The 13,029-nt window shown below is 37.3% G+C and overlaps 1 protein-coding gene across 1 annotated transcript in view; it reads right to left on the bottom strand.

The window, feature by feature from the left end:
• Nucleotides 1-5,426: 5,426 nt before the first annotated feature.
• The window catches only part of GXYLT1 (glucoside xylosyltransferase 1), a 31,467-nt gene continuing 23,864 nt past the window's right edge, over nt 5,427-13,029 (bottom strand). Inside the window, exon 7 of the mRNA XM_015558628.1 lies at nt 5,427-7,130. Coding sequence (XP_015414114.1) covers nt 6,969-7,130 — 162 coding nt within the window. The 3' untranslated portion in view covers nt 5,427-6,968. The remainder of the gene's footprint in view (nt 7,131-13,029) is intronic.

Here is a 13,029-nt window from a genome sequence, read left to right as displayed (position 1 = left end):
TTTCTGGCTCTCTGTCTCACTCTCTTCCTCTCTGTAAAAAATCAATAAAAAATATATTTTTTAAAAAAAGTCACTAAAAATGTACAGGAAGTAAAGTGAGAAGCACAGATAGAAAAGAGAATTTAAACTCCTTATGTTAAAAACAACAAATTGCTGAATTAAACATAGTGACCTGAACTAGCATGTACCTTTGCTTCCTCCACAATGACGTTAAACAGGAGACATAAACCCACGAGGACGAAGGGCAAGGAAAACAGGAAAGGCGAACGAAAGCAGCAACAAAAAACTGAAAGCAAATGAACAGTTAGTTCTGGCTTTCTTTCTTTCTTTCTTTCTTTCTGAAAGGTAAGTAAGCAATGGGAAAAGCCCAGAAATAAACTATCTGAATCAAAGAATCCTGGAGAAACATCAGGAACTGAGTACAACGTGCAAAGTAGGAGAACTTGTAGACACCACAAGTTCCAATTAGCTAAAGCTGTTAGACCTCACCACCACCCCACCACCATCTCCACCTTCAAGTCCTTGTTTCTTACCCAATGGCAGAAGCCTGCAGGTTAACTGGCTACAGAGTTGGAACAAAAAAATTCTAAGACTCTGAATTTGGGTACATCAGGCTCAACTGATGGTGAGAGGCACATAACCAAAAAAAAAAAAAAAAAAAAAAAAAACGGGGGAAGGATAAGTCAAAGGCAACAGTCCTCTTCCCCTACTTACCAGGTAAATCAGGCTCTAACTACATAAATGAGAGTTCCTTTCTGAGAAGCCTAATCAGCCCAAGAAAATGGATCTATCGTTACTGAATCAGGAGTTCCTAGTAAAACAGCACAGGACCAGTAAACATGTGGCAAATTCCTACCCTTTAGAAAAAAGACAAGACACCATTCACCCTTCCCCATTAAATTCAAAACAATAAAAGGTGGGAGGTGACAGTTTCCCCTATTGCCAAGGAATATGAAGACAAAAAATAAAAATAACAAAATAAAAATATGACTTTGTCCCATTTTAAACTTTGGATCTTGATTTTACTTTTTCCAATAGGACATTTTCTTTTGGTGTGTTTTTATTCTAATATGTCTTTCCCCCATTTCTTTATTTTCCCTTTTCCTTATACACTTTGCTGAGGAACTGCAGGATTAACATGAGAGAGTTCTGCAAGCTAATTCTTTCAAGGGAAGCTAGGCCTGACTGGGAAATTCTTCATCCAGCTTCATGGTTAAGCGTTTAGAAATATGTTGGGATTATTCTGCCCCTGGTGAGTGGCACCTGACTTACTGTGCCAAACCTTTCTATGTCAACAATTTTCAATTATCTTTTCTGGTCCTAATTTATCAGCTTTTTAATGGCATCCTTCTGATCTTCAACTTGTTTCTTAGGCCCAACTCTCTTTCTATCATTTCATTTTGAGGTTAACCATAAGGAATTCATGGCCTTTATAAGTTATTCTACAGTACGAAGCACTTGAGGAAAATCTATCCCTTAGGATACAGCTACTGGACTCCTAGTTATCAAGCATCCTAACCCTAAACATTCCAAAGCTGCTTATGATTTCTAGAATAACTCAGACACATCATTTGGAGAAATTAAACATTTATTGAGATGGGTTTTTTTAGTAACAGCAACACAGTTTCTCAACAAAAAGATGAGTTGAACTCACCCAAAACAAAACGAAGCAACTTTCCATTATTCTCAGGTAATAGTGGCATCTATAATTTTATATATTCCCCTTTAATAAATGTCAAGATACATAAAATACTTGGAGGAAGACATCCAAATTATTCTAAAACCACAATATTTTAAGGTAAAAAGCAGTTTAAGGGTGGTAATCTCTACATATCACAGTACACCAGAGGCCTTCTGCAGCTTTACAAACATTCTACTCAAATAATTAAAACATTTATGCAAAATGCTTGTAAAAAATGGAAACATCTGCAATCTTTCCCAGTGTTTGATTTCGGGAACAGGTGCAAACCATCTCCTTCATAGATCTTCTGTTATAGCACCCATCAAAAACTATTGGTCCAGCTCTCAACGAATACGAAGCATGTGTGTTCTGCTAAATTTTGAATAAATGTTGTATTCTACAGCTATACTACAAGCCCTGAATTATTTTAGCACAACATTCCAATATTCCCTGAAGAGATTTTATACAAAAGTTGAAAATAGCTATTTTCCATCATAATCAAAGTCAATTTACTTTTTACGCAACATACACGGTTGCACTGTGTTCAATTTTTACACGCAGTTGCTATGGTGTTGTGTGCGTGAATATGCTCACATATTCAGACTGTACATATACTAAACATAATCAATGGCTCCACAGCAGTTAAGTTTGATATCAAAATGTCTGACCACAGATCCTCCAAATAACACTCACAGTATTAGTAGTGAGAGAATTTTTCATTTTTCTTCATATATTTTCAATGGCTCTGTTTTAAAACTGAGACTACAGATAATTCTAAAGAAATAAATCCCATTAGACACTTGGAATTGTTGATAGATGAGGTGACAATACATATTTTCCATTTAAAAATGAGTGTGACATTGATTTATAATCAACTTCAAATTGCCTAGTCCAATATGCTATTTCATGTTCTCCTCATGATTCTATTGCTAGATAGTTGATTTAACATCATATTCCTTTTCAGTTTTACAAAAGAACATTCTTGTACCACCTTTTAGAATTGTCTTAAGTTTATGTAACATTACAACTTAGTTTTAAAAAATCTAGTTTCATGTTCAATGAATTAAGAAACAATAAACATCAGAACAGTTCAGCCAGAATTTAATAGGCAAGAAAGAGTTGCTTTGGCAATGTATAAGGAGATAATTGTTACATACAAATCATTCTTTAATCTACTTTTATTAAATATTAAAAGGCGGTTGTTTTAAGACACTTGAAATTACATTTAATAAATGGATAACTGACCCCACACTTAACATATAGCTCCCCTGCTTTTCTTAATTTACTCTAAGGAACCAAAAAAGCTATTTTTAAAAAAACAGATCAATGGTCATTCTAAACACCTCAAAGAGGTTCTGACTACGACTAAGGACGATCAGCACCACTGTATTACTTACAATATAGACTGCAGAAAAAGACAGTGAGTACTCTCTCCTAAGGTCTTTCCCTTTCATGTATTTCTGCTATCTCCCGTTCTCTTGAATCCATTCATACCAGTTCAACTGAAAATATGCTATTGAGGAGTCAACAGATGTTGACTGTTTAAGCTGCCACTCAAGGGAGGGCCGTGATTCCCAAACCTGGCTTCCTAGCAGCATCATCTTGGAAAAATGATGCAGAAAGTTCCTGGGCCCCTTCACACCGTATGAAACCATCCCTCCACCCTCGCCTCTCCGGTGACTCTGTGTGGCGGTCTTGCCTAAGCCAACATTCAGGACGACTAAAAGGACAATGCTAAGGGAAGAAGCTTGTCAGTGTTTCCACAGGCCCTACCTCATAAACTGGGGTCCAGAAAATAATAATGAATAACCTGTTCAATCATTAGCTCTAAGTAAGTGAGTAGAGTGGCTGGGAAACAACTCTAGCATCAACAAATCAAACAAGGGAGCCATGCTGCCTCCTCCATGAAGCCAGCACCCGACCCTGAGGGCCAAGCACTGCACTGGAGGAAGGTGGCGGGCAGCAGCACAGGGTGGGGGCTACAACTCCGCCAGTGACTGTTTCCACACCATCTCTCTCCATCACTCCACCTCGATTCTCCCACTCTCATTCCATCTTTTCTTACTCTGCCTTTTGCCATTCTCACTCTCATTCCCATCTTTCCTCCCTTTTCTCACTTCCTCTCTTTTCCTTCTTTTTTTGATCATTCACTTTTATCATTCTTTTCTCTGCTTTTTCTTCCTTAAAAACTCTTCCTTACCTCATATAAGCAAATTAACACTGGAGATACCATGCATGTCAGAAAACATTCAGCCGAAGGGGACGACAGGGCAAAGCAGACCTTCCACAGCAACGCTGATGGACGTGCATGACAGAGGCCATGCAGAACGTTTTCAAATCCATTCTCTCTTGAGTCTCAAAACTTCCTAACTCATGACTGCTGGGTCTCATGAGGTTGGAAGGACATATTCATTACTGGCAAACCCAAGGCACAGAGAAGGTTAAACAATTAACCTGGAGTCCCTTAACCAGGAAGAGAATACAGACCTAGTTCACAGTCTGATTTTCTTCCCATTACACCACTAACATCTGACTGGAGGTAAGATGAGAGAGCAGCAGTAAGCAGTAATATTACTTCAGGCGCCGAAACCGGTTTGGCTCAGTGGATAGAGCGTCGGCCTGCGGACTGAAGGGTCCCAGGTTCGATTCCGGTCAAGATTTTTATTGATTTCAGATAGGAAGGGAGAGGGCTAGAAACATCCATGAGAGAATCACTCCCGCACGCCCCCTACTGGGAATTAAGCCTGCAAACCAGGCATATGCCCTTGACTGGAATCGAACCTGGGACCTTTCCATCTGCAGGCCGACGCTCTATCCACTGAGCCAAACCAGCCAGGGCTGTATTTTCTTAAAATGTATCACAATATATATTTCTAAAAGTTTTCCATATTCTTTTAAGATAACTACTTCATACAAATGAAGTGCGACTATATTTTAGTCAATCCACTTTGGTAATACTGTAGCCCAGAGATAGTTCTGAGGTCAGAATCGTTCTAACATATGGACTCAAAAAATATACAATGTAATTTATATAAACTGCATAGGTATACTATTTTATAAAAAGAAATGTAATATTCTCTAAGTTGTCCTATAATTTAACCTCATTAATGCTAAGAGCTGCATTTCTTGAGAATTCTCAAGGAAAAAGTTACCTTACCTAAAGATAAACTCAGAAAACTCATTTTAATATTTTTATGGACTTTCTGTGATATTCCAAGTTTTAGGTAAAATAGTCTGTAAGTGGAAAGTTTTCACCATAAACCAATTTATGGTAAAAGGCCCAATTAGGCCAGATCTGAATAAACCAGGTGAGGAATCTTCCAACTGATGGACAATGTAGAATGTGTGGCAATGTAAATAAGCCAAATGTGTGAGACCAGAGTATACAGCGCAGCTAGATTCAACTATGACCACACTCTACATGGTCCTAATCATATCAGAGCCCATGGGGCTGAGATTCTGTTCTCTGAGAAAATTAAACCTAAGGAACTTGCTTAGAATATAAATTCATACACTGTCAATAACCCAAGTACTTCCTCTAATATTTCAGAATCACAATTGTAATCCACCAACTATGCTAAGAATTATGATATCCTAATTTCAACCTTCAAGTTGGCAAAATGATTTCCAGTGGTTCCCAAACTAGCTGACATCAAAATCACCTGAGGTGTTTATTAAAAATAGAATCATAATGTGACTTATTTTTGCGCCCTGATTCTAACATTGGAAACAATCAGGAATCTGCTTAAGGACTTAAGATGCATTTAATATGGAGGAAGTATTATGTCATTGTAGTTACTGAACTGTTCACGGTGGTGAAATAACATGTTGTCTGGGATTTTCTTTAAGATACTTGAGAAAAAAAGAAAAAGGATAAATGATGCAAATATGGCAAGATATTGTTAAGTGCTTGATCCGGACAAACAGCACCACTGTATTCTCTCTACTTCTGTGTAATTTTCAAATCTCTTCATTAAAAAAAAAAATGTTTGCAGACCCCAATCCTAGACACAGTGGGCCAGAAAGGGTAAGCCCCAGCATCCATTCTCAACAAGCTCTCCCCAAGAGTCTAATGCAGCCAGGCAGGCAATGGTCTTATTTGGGGACCGTTAACAACAACCTTCTATGTACCCTCCAAACTCAGACAGAGGTCAACAACACTGAGAAGTCTATTTTCAACATTAAAAAAAAAAATAACTGTCTTAAGTTTGTCTTAAGTGATGTTCAACAAGGGAAGCTATTCACATTGACCCAAACTACTTTCCTGTATTCAGAGGTACTGGTTTTCTTAATCCCAATCATCCATGACAGTTGTTTAAATTAAGGCTCTATATATTTGCTTCTTCAAATATATCTTGCAAATATATTTTGAGGTAGAAGAAAAAAAGTTAAATGACCACTTTCTCCTGCGCTGTTGTAACTAAAATTACTGTTCACAGAAATACAGAGCTTAATGCATTTTGGTCCATCACATAGGTATACTATTTAGGTTTTCATTTCTTTTTCTGCTTCCAGAATGCCCAGTAAAGCTGAAATTCTTCATTTAAAATGATAAAAAAAAAATTCTCAAAATATTTAACGATCTTAGATCTGAGTTTGGCAAGACAGTTAAAAATATACACATGAAAATACTATATTTCACAAGCATACACACAGACTAAAACAGAATTTTCACTGTTTTCCCTCTTTCTTACACAGCGCCATCTTAAACGTGCAGTTTACTTGTAATCTAAAAATAATTTTAAACATGATTGTCACAGAAAGATTTTAAAACAGAGATGAAATCTATGAAGGCACACATGGATTGTCAATGGTTACATCACATTTCTTTAGAAACAGAATCTTTTCTGCTCCTGTAAACGTTTTTCTCACGTATTTAAAGTGAGGTTAGTGCTGACAAAATTATTGCTATACTCAGTTTGCAACCTACTGTGTATGAGGCACATCTTCTCCATTCATACACCCTACCCCTTCTACTGTTCTTACTCACTTGAGCTTAACAGCCAACCAGTCTATAGGCCACAAACAATTCAATATTTTCATCAATACTGGAATGACAGCAAATAACATTATAAAACGTCAGAGATGAAAAATGTCTTCTTATTGGAGTCAAGACTTTAACTTATTCTTCATTAAATGAATATATTGCTCATTTAACTTCCTCAGGAAAAAGAAATTATTCTGAAGATGAATAATTCTTTCCTGAACACTTCATCCAAGACTATTCCTTCACGTTTCCTCTAACATTTTGTTGGTTTCATTCATTTGATTTAGTAGTCTCCAAGAATCACCTTTCCTTGGGTGGTCTATCATAGCGGTCCTGGATGCTTTTGGTTAGCCGTTTGATAAATATTTTGTAAATTTTCCCGCAGTATGTATGCACTGTCTTTTGCAATTCCAGTTCTAAAGGTTTTAATAAGGAACGGATGTGGTCATCTTCAAAAGAACACTAGAGGAAGAAAATAAAAAGACAAATATAAATATGTAATTAATTCTAAATAACTTCTTCAATCATTTAATATTGACAACCTCCATTTAAAGTCTCATAAAAAGCGCCCTGGCCAGTGTTGCTCAGTTGGTTGAGCACTGCCCCATGCACTGAAAGGTCGCCGGTTCCATTCCTGGTCGGGCACATGCCCAGGTTGCCAGCTGAGTCTGCAGTCAGGGTGTGTATGGGAGGCAACCGATCGATGTTTCTCTCTCACATAAATGTTTCCCGCTCTCCCCCTCTTCCTCTCTCTCTAAAATCAATAAAAACATATTTTAAAATAAACAAAGTCTCACAAAAGCATTTCCTCAACAAATATTTTCAGTGAAATAAACAGAACTATGGTCTCACAATCTGGAGGAGGAGGAAGTAATGGTAATCACTAGGGCAGCAGCGGGAGCTTTCCTCAGCAAGGACAACAGAGGCAGGGCAAGCCAAGGCCGGAGTTCTCACGTGCTCAGGGACAGAGACTGCCCGGGATTCTAACTACTGTGAGATGACAACCACAAGCTCGGAGAGAAAGGAACAAAAGCCCCAAATCCCTCCGAGGTGAACATAGCCTGAAGTCACTGAATTCTTCCATCACGTAATGCGAAGTGCCGGAGAGTTGTGCAGTACACAACTGGCATCTAGGTGTTCCCATATGTGCCTAACCTGGCTGCAGGCCTCTTTCCACACTGCAGGCTGTGCCTGGCTCATCTTCACTTCCCTTCTCTGCCTGGTCCTCATCTTTACAGCTCAGTTCAAGTGTCAGCTCCCCTGAGAAACCTCGCCTGACAGTTAATCACTCCCTCCCTCGTCACTGGCACACCACTCAGTACACAGACTTTCAGGAAGGTCATGCTCTGTATATAAGACTGCAGATTGAAAGGCAGCAAATAGCAAGGCTATGATGACCACAATTAAATAACTCAAGGCATTTTCAAAGAACAAGACATGTTTTTAAAATATGGCAGAATGGCAGTTCAATCCAGCAAATGCTGAGTACAATCATGGCTATGGCGAAGAAGGTAGTGTAGGAGTAAGCACTCAACTCTCTTGCAGAGATAGTTATGCAAATATAAGCAGGGTGTGTGAAGTAAATCAAAGTTAACACAGAAATACCAAGAAATATAATAATTCAGGATGATATACATTAAGCAGAAAATACCTTACAGAGCAATAAAATACTTTGTTCCCATTTTGAATTTGCAATTTTTAATCTTAATATTTTTATTCACTCAACAACTAATATTTAAGAAATATGTATGGACTGTAAAAATTGATTTGCTGGCAGATACAGCCATGCATTTACAATTTAAAAATGATACACATTCTTTGTAATTCATATTGTTCACTGTATTCGATGGCTATGACTAAGCATCTGTCTAAAACTTGCATAAATACCTTTGTCTGAATGCAATTCTTTTAAAAATTACACTTCTCACTGAATTATAGATAAGGGAAGATAAAACACTAACCAAAAGCACCATAAAGGGTTGATTAACTTCATTAAGTTGAAAAACATAAAATCATTAATTCAGTATTTGAAATAATCTTAAAAGATTTTTTAAAAATCAAGTGTAGTTAATCAGCATTTTAAAGGTACATATTTATAAAAGATAAAAGATCAAATAAATTAGAAAGATTTAATTCTTTAATAATGCATTTTTAATGCTCAAAGGAAACAAATCACATTTTTTATAAGTATGCATTTCTTTTCTATCCTGCAAAGTCTCAGATCCCCCAAAAGTCCTTTTTTTTCATTTTTATCACCTTTTGACAATCCATGTAAAAATATCATTAAAATATGATACTAACTTCTGAATACTGCATTAAATGAACATCAACACTAAATTTTATAATTCTCCAATGAGTGTAGCTCAGTGGATTACTGTTAAGTATTTTTTTCTCATTCCTATTGATAGGCTGTACTAGACCAGAGGTTCTCAGTCACCAGCAATTAATAAGAATTAGAACCCAGCGCCCACACCTAAGCCAAACTAGTACTCCCATGATTCATTTATGTCTTATCTTCACATCCACATAAGATTAGGCACAGTCTAGCCTGGCAGCAGAACTACATGAGATGAGTGGTCACATTTACTTTTCCCCAAGTACCAGTGAACTAGCTACATGCATAGTGAGTGATACAGATCATTAAACAAAATCATAAATTCAACCATCATTTGGATTTGCCCCAAGACTTGATCCCCAACATATTCAAACCTGGTTCCATGCACCACCCTAGAGGCATGTGAAGTATAATCACCTTCCCTTTTAAAACCACCTTAATTACACAAAAGGGGACTGTAAGAACAAGAAAAACAAGGGAGAAAAGATTATCTGGGGCAGGAATAGGAGAGGGGGAGTATAATTTCCACTCAAAACTCAATAAAAACAAATGCTTAAACAAGAAAACCCCATTTACAAAGTCAAGAAAGAAGATGAAATACTTAAGCATAAACTCAAGATATGTTTAAAATCTATATGCAGAAAACTACTAAAAAATCCTGAGACACAAATACAAAGACAGCCCTTGTTCTTAAGATGTCTCAACACCATCAAAATCTCAGCAGCCCCCAATATATGAAGCTGATACACTCCCAATAAAAATGACAAGATTTTTATGTAGTTAAAAGTGTTGGTATTTGTGGGAAAATAAATATACAAGATCTAGGAACACACTGAGAAGGACAGGCTATGAAGAAGAAGTGACCCGATCAGATAATAACACACAGCACAAAGTCTTTTAAGTAAAATAGTGTGGCACCGGTGCACAGATGAACAGATAAATGGAACTAAACAGAAGTTAACATGATAAAATCAGTATCTCAAATCTTTGCAGTAAGGATAGACTTTTAGCCCTGGTCAGTGTGACTCAGTGGTTGGACCGTCGGCTCTCGCTGAAGGGTCTCTGGTTCAATTCCTGGTCAAGAGCATGTACCTGGGTTGCAGATTCCCCACCATGGTTGGGGCACATGTGGGGGGCAACCAATTGATGTGGCTCTCTCACATTGATGCTTCTCTCTCTCCTCTCTCCCCCCTCCCCTCCTTCCACTCTCTTTAAAATCAATGGAAAAAAATATCCTTCAGTGAAGACTAACAAACAAACAAACAAAAAAGATAGACTTTTATATAAATGGTGTTGGGACAACAAGACTGCCATTGGGAAAAAGATCAAATGTGATCCATTTCTCAACTAATACAAAAGACTAAATTCCAAACTAAGCAAAGAACTGAATTTAATAAATAAAACAATACATAGGTGAATATTTCTATAACCTAAGTGTAGTTAGGAAAAGGCTTTCTAATTATGACTTTTTAAAAAAAGGTTGATAAACAAAATTAAAAACAAACAGACTGAATAGCAAAAATTGCCATAAATGAAGTAAATGGGGAGAAAATATTTGTAACAGAAATCACAGATTAAGTACTAATATCCCTAATATACAAAGAACTTACGATTGTCAGGGAGATGGTAAATAAAGACTCTGCAAATATGCGAAAAATTATTGAATTAATGATATACTTTAAATAGGTGAACTTTCTGGTATATAAAATGTGTATCAATAAAGTTACTTAAAAACACTATAAACAGGTAAACTACCTGAAAGAAAATTCACCAAAAAAAGATAAAATGGCTCTTTTATAAAAAGATGTTTACTTTACTCATAAGAGAAATATAAATTAAAACTAAACTAAGATTCCATTTCTCACTCACATGGAAGGCAAAATTTTATTTTAGTTTTTTTAGTTAATTCTCACCCGAGGACATTTTCCCACTGATTTTAGAGAGAGTGGAAGAGAGAGGGAAAGACAGAGAGAAACATCAATGTGAGAGAAACACATCGATTGGTTGCCTCCTGCACGGGCTGGCGAAGAGCCTGCAACCAGGGTACGTGCCCTTGACTGGAATCAAACCCGGGACCCTTTGGTCCACAGGCCGACGCTCTGCACTGAGCCAAACCGGCTAGGGCTGAAAGGCAAACTTTTAAAAGCTTGATAACACACTCCATTGAGGAGGCTGTGGGAAACAGGCCTCCTATAAATTGTGGGCAGGAAGGCAAACAATCCCCGTGCAGGGGAAATAGGCAGTATCTTCAATCCAATAATCCTACTTCCAGGAATATACCCTGAAGGTACATCCCCCGAAAGCACAAACATACATATGGCATGGTTATGCATGGCTGCATTATTTATCATTCAAAATGTTGGAAAACAAAACATTCAAACACAAGAGGTGAGTTGAATAAACTCTGGTACATATACAAAATGGAATATTATACAGCTATAAAAAATGAGAAAGATATATATAAATACATGTATTTCCAGAATATTTTAAGGAAAAAAGCAAAGAGCAAAAAATATATAAACAAAAAAAGGTATGCTATCTTTTGTTTAGTAAAGGGAATTATAACACATACACACATCTGCTCATGTGTACAGGAAGGACAATACAGAAGATAATGAAACTGGCAACTGACTGAGTGGGGAGAAAGAGATGGGGAATATACTTTTTGAAATATGTTAATATCCCACGTATCGAATTAAAGTTAAATCAACAAGGATGAGGAGGAAAACTTAACACTAAAAGCATACTGAAACAATGAACTCAATTGTATTTGAAATGAATAAAATAAACTCACTTGAAAGAGAGGATAAAATAACTAATCTAAGTAACTTCTGAACACAGTAATTGAGCACACACCCTTGTGCAGGGGCAGGGGCAGGGAAGATAAAGGACTGGAAACAATCCTGAACAGGTTGTTTTCTTGTGAAGAAGGAAGCAGAGACACAACATTCTTCAAATTATTTTACATGTATTGTAGGATTAAGTTAAATTAACAAATGTTTTATGTTAGGAGCCAGGTTTCTAAATGTAGAAGATAAAACACAGAAACACAGAGTAGAAAAAGCCAGGAGGAGCTTGGGGGCATGGAACTGGAGGCATTGGTGTGGGCGTATGATCATAAGTGAGTATGTGTGGGTTTACATTTTCTAGCTCTGTTACTGAAAGGGCTAAGAAGACACCCTGGCAGCAATAAGGATACCTAGCACCCAGAGCCCACCAAAAGGAACCAGAGGTCCTTTGTCAGATAGTTAATTTCAGGGCTACAGTAGGGAAGGTATTATCAAGATGAGCCTGGAATAATTTGTTGGGACAAACAACGAGATACTAAAAATAATGATGGGAATATGTCAAAAGGGCACAAGAGGTAGCCAAAGGGACTCCCAAGAGTCAAATTTGGAACAACATAAATAAAAGGGAAAAACGCATTATAAATCATTGGAGAAAATACATACTAATTTCATACTAAGTGTGTGTAAAGATCAATAAACAGGCAAAAAGCTGTATGTAGAAGGAGTGCCAGAGTTGGGCAATGACCAATTTGTAGCTACCACAGTAAAGACTGACTTGAGCAAGAACCAATAATGGCTACTAAATTTACTATGGACGTTTTGATGAGCAGTATTTTAAAGAGTCTCCCCAAAAAGTGCTTGTAAGAGGAAAAATAACTATCCAGTGCATAAACTGAACAACATTTTGACTGAGTGGTTAAAATCAACGTCACCAATGAGAGGCAGGCAGACAAAGGGGACTGAATGTGACACCCTGAGAAGAACACAACTTCACTTATATAGTATTCTGACCAGGAGGGCATACCCTGAACCTAATCATAAAGAAACATCAGGAGATCACTCGAGAACCGAAGATGGCGGCATAGGTTAACGCCGGAGATTGCTGCCTTAAACAACCAATTCAAATTAAGCCTGAAAAAGGGAACGGACAACATCCAGAACCACAGGAGGGCTGGCTGAGTGGAAATTCTACAACTAGGAGTAAAGAGAATATCATATCCAGACTCAGAGGAGGCGC

Source organism: Myotis davidii, unplaced genomic scaffold (assembly GCF_000327345.1).
Source record: "Myotis davidii unplaced genomic scaffold, ASM32734v1 scaffold290, whole genome shotgun sequence".
NCBI lineage: Eukaryota > Metazoa > Chordata > Mammalia > Chiroptera > Vespertilionidae > Myotis > Myotis davidii.
The sequence above is the reverse complement of the archived record's forward strand: the minus strand, read 5'-3'. Positions and strand labels throughout refer to the sequence as shown.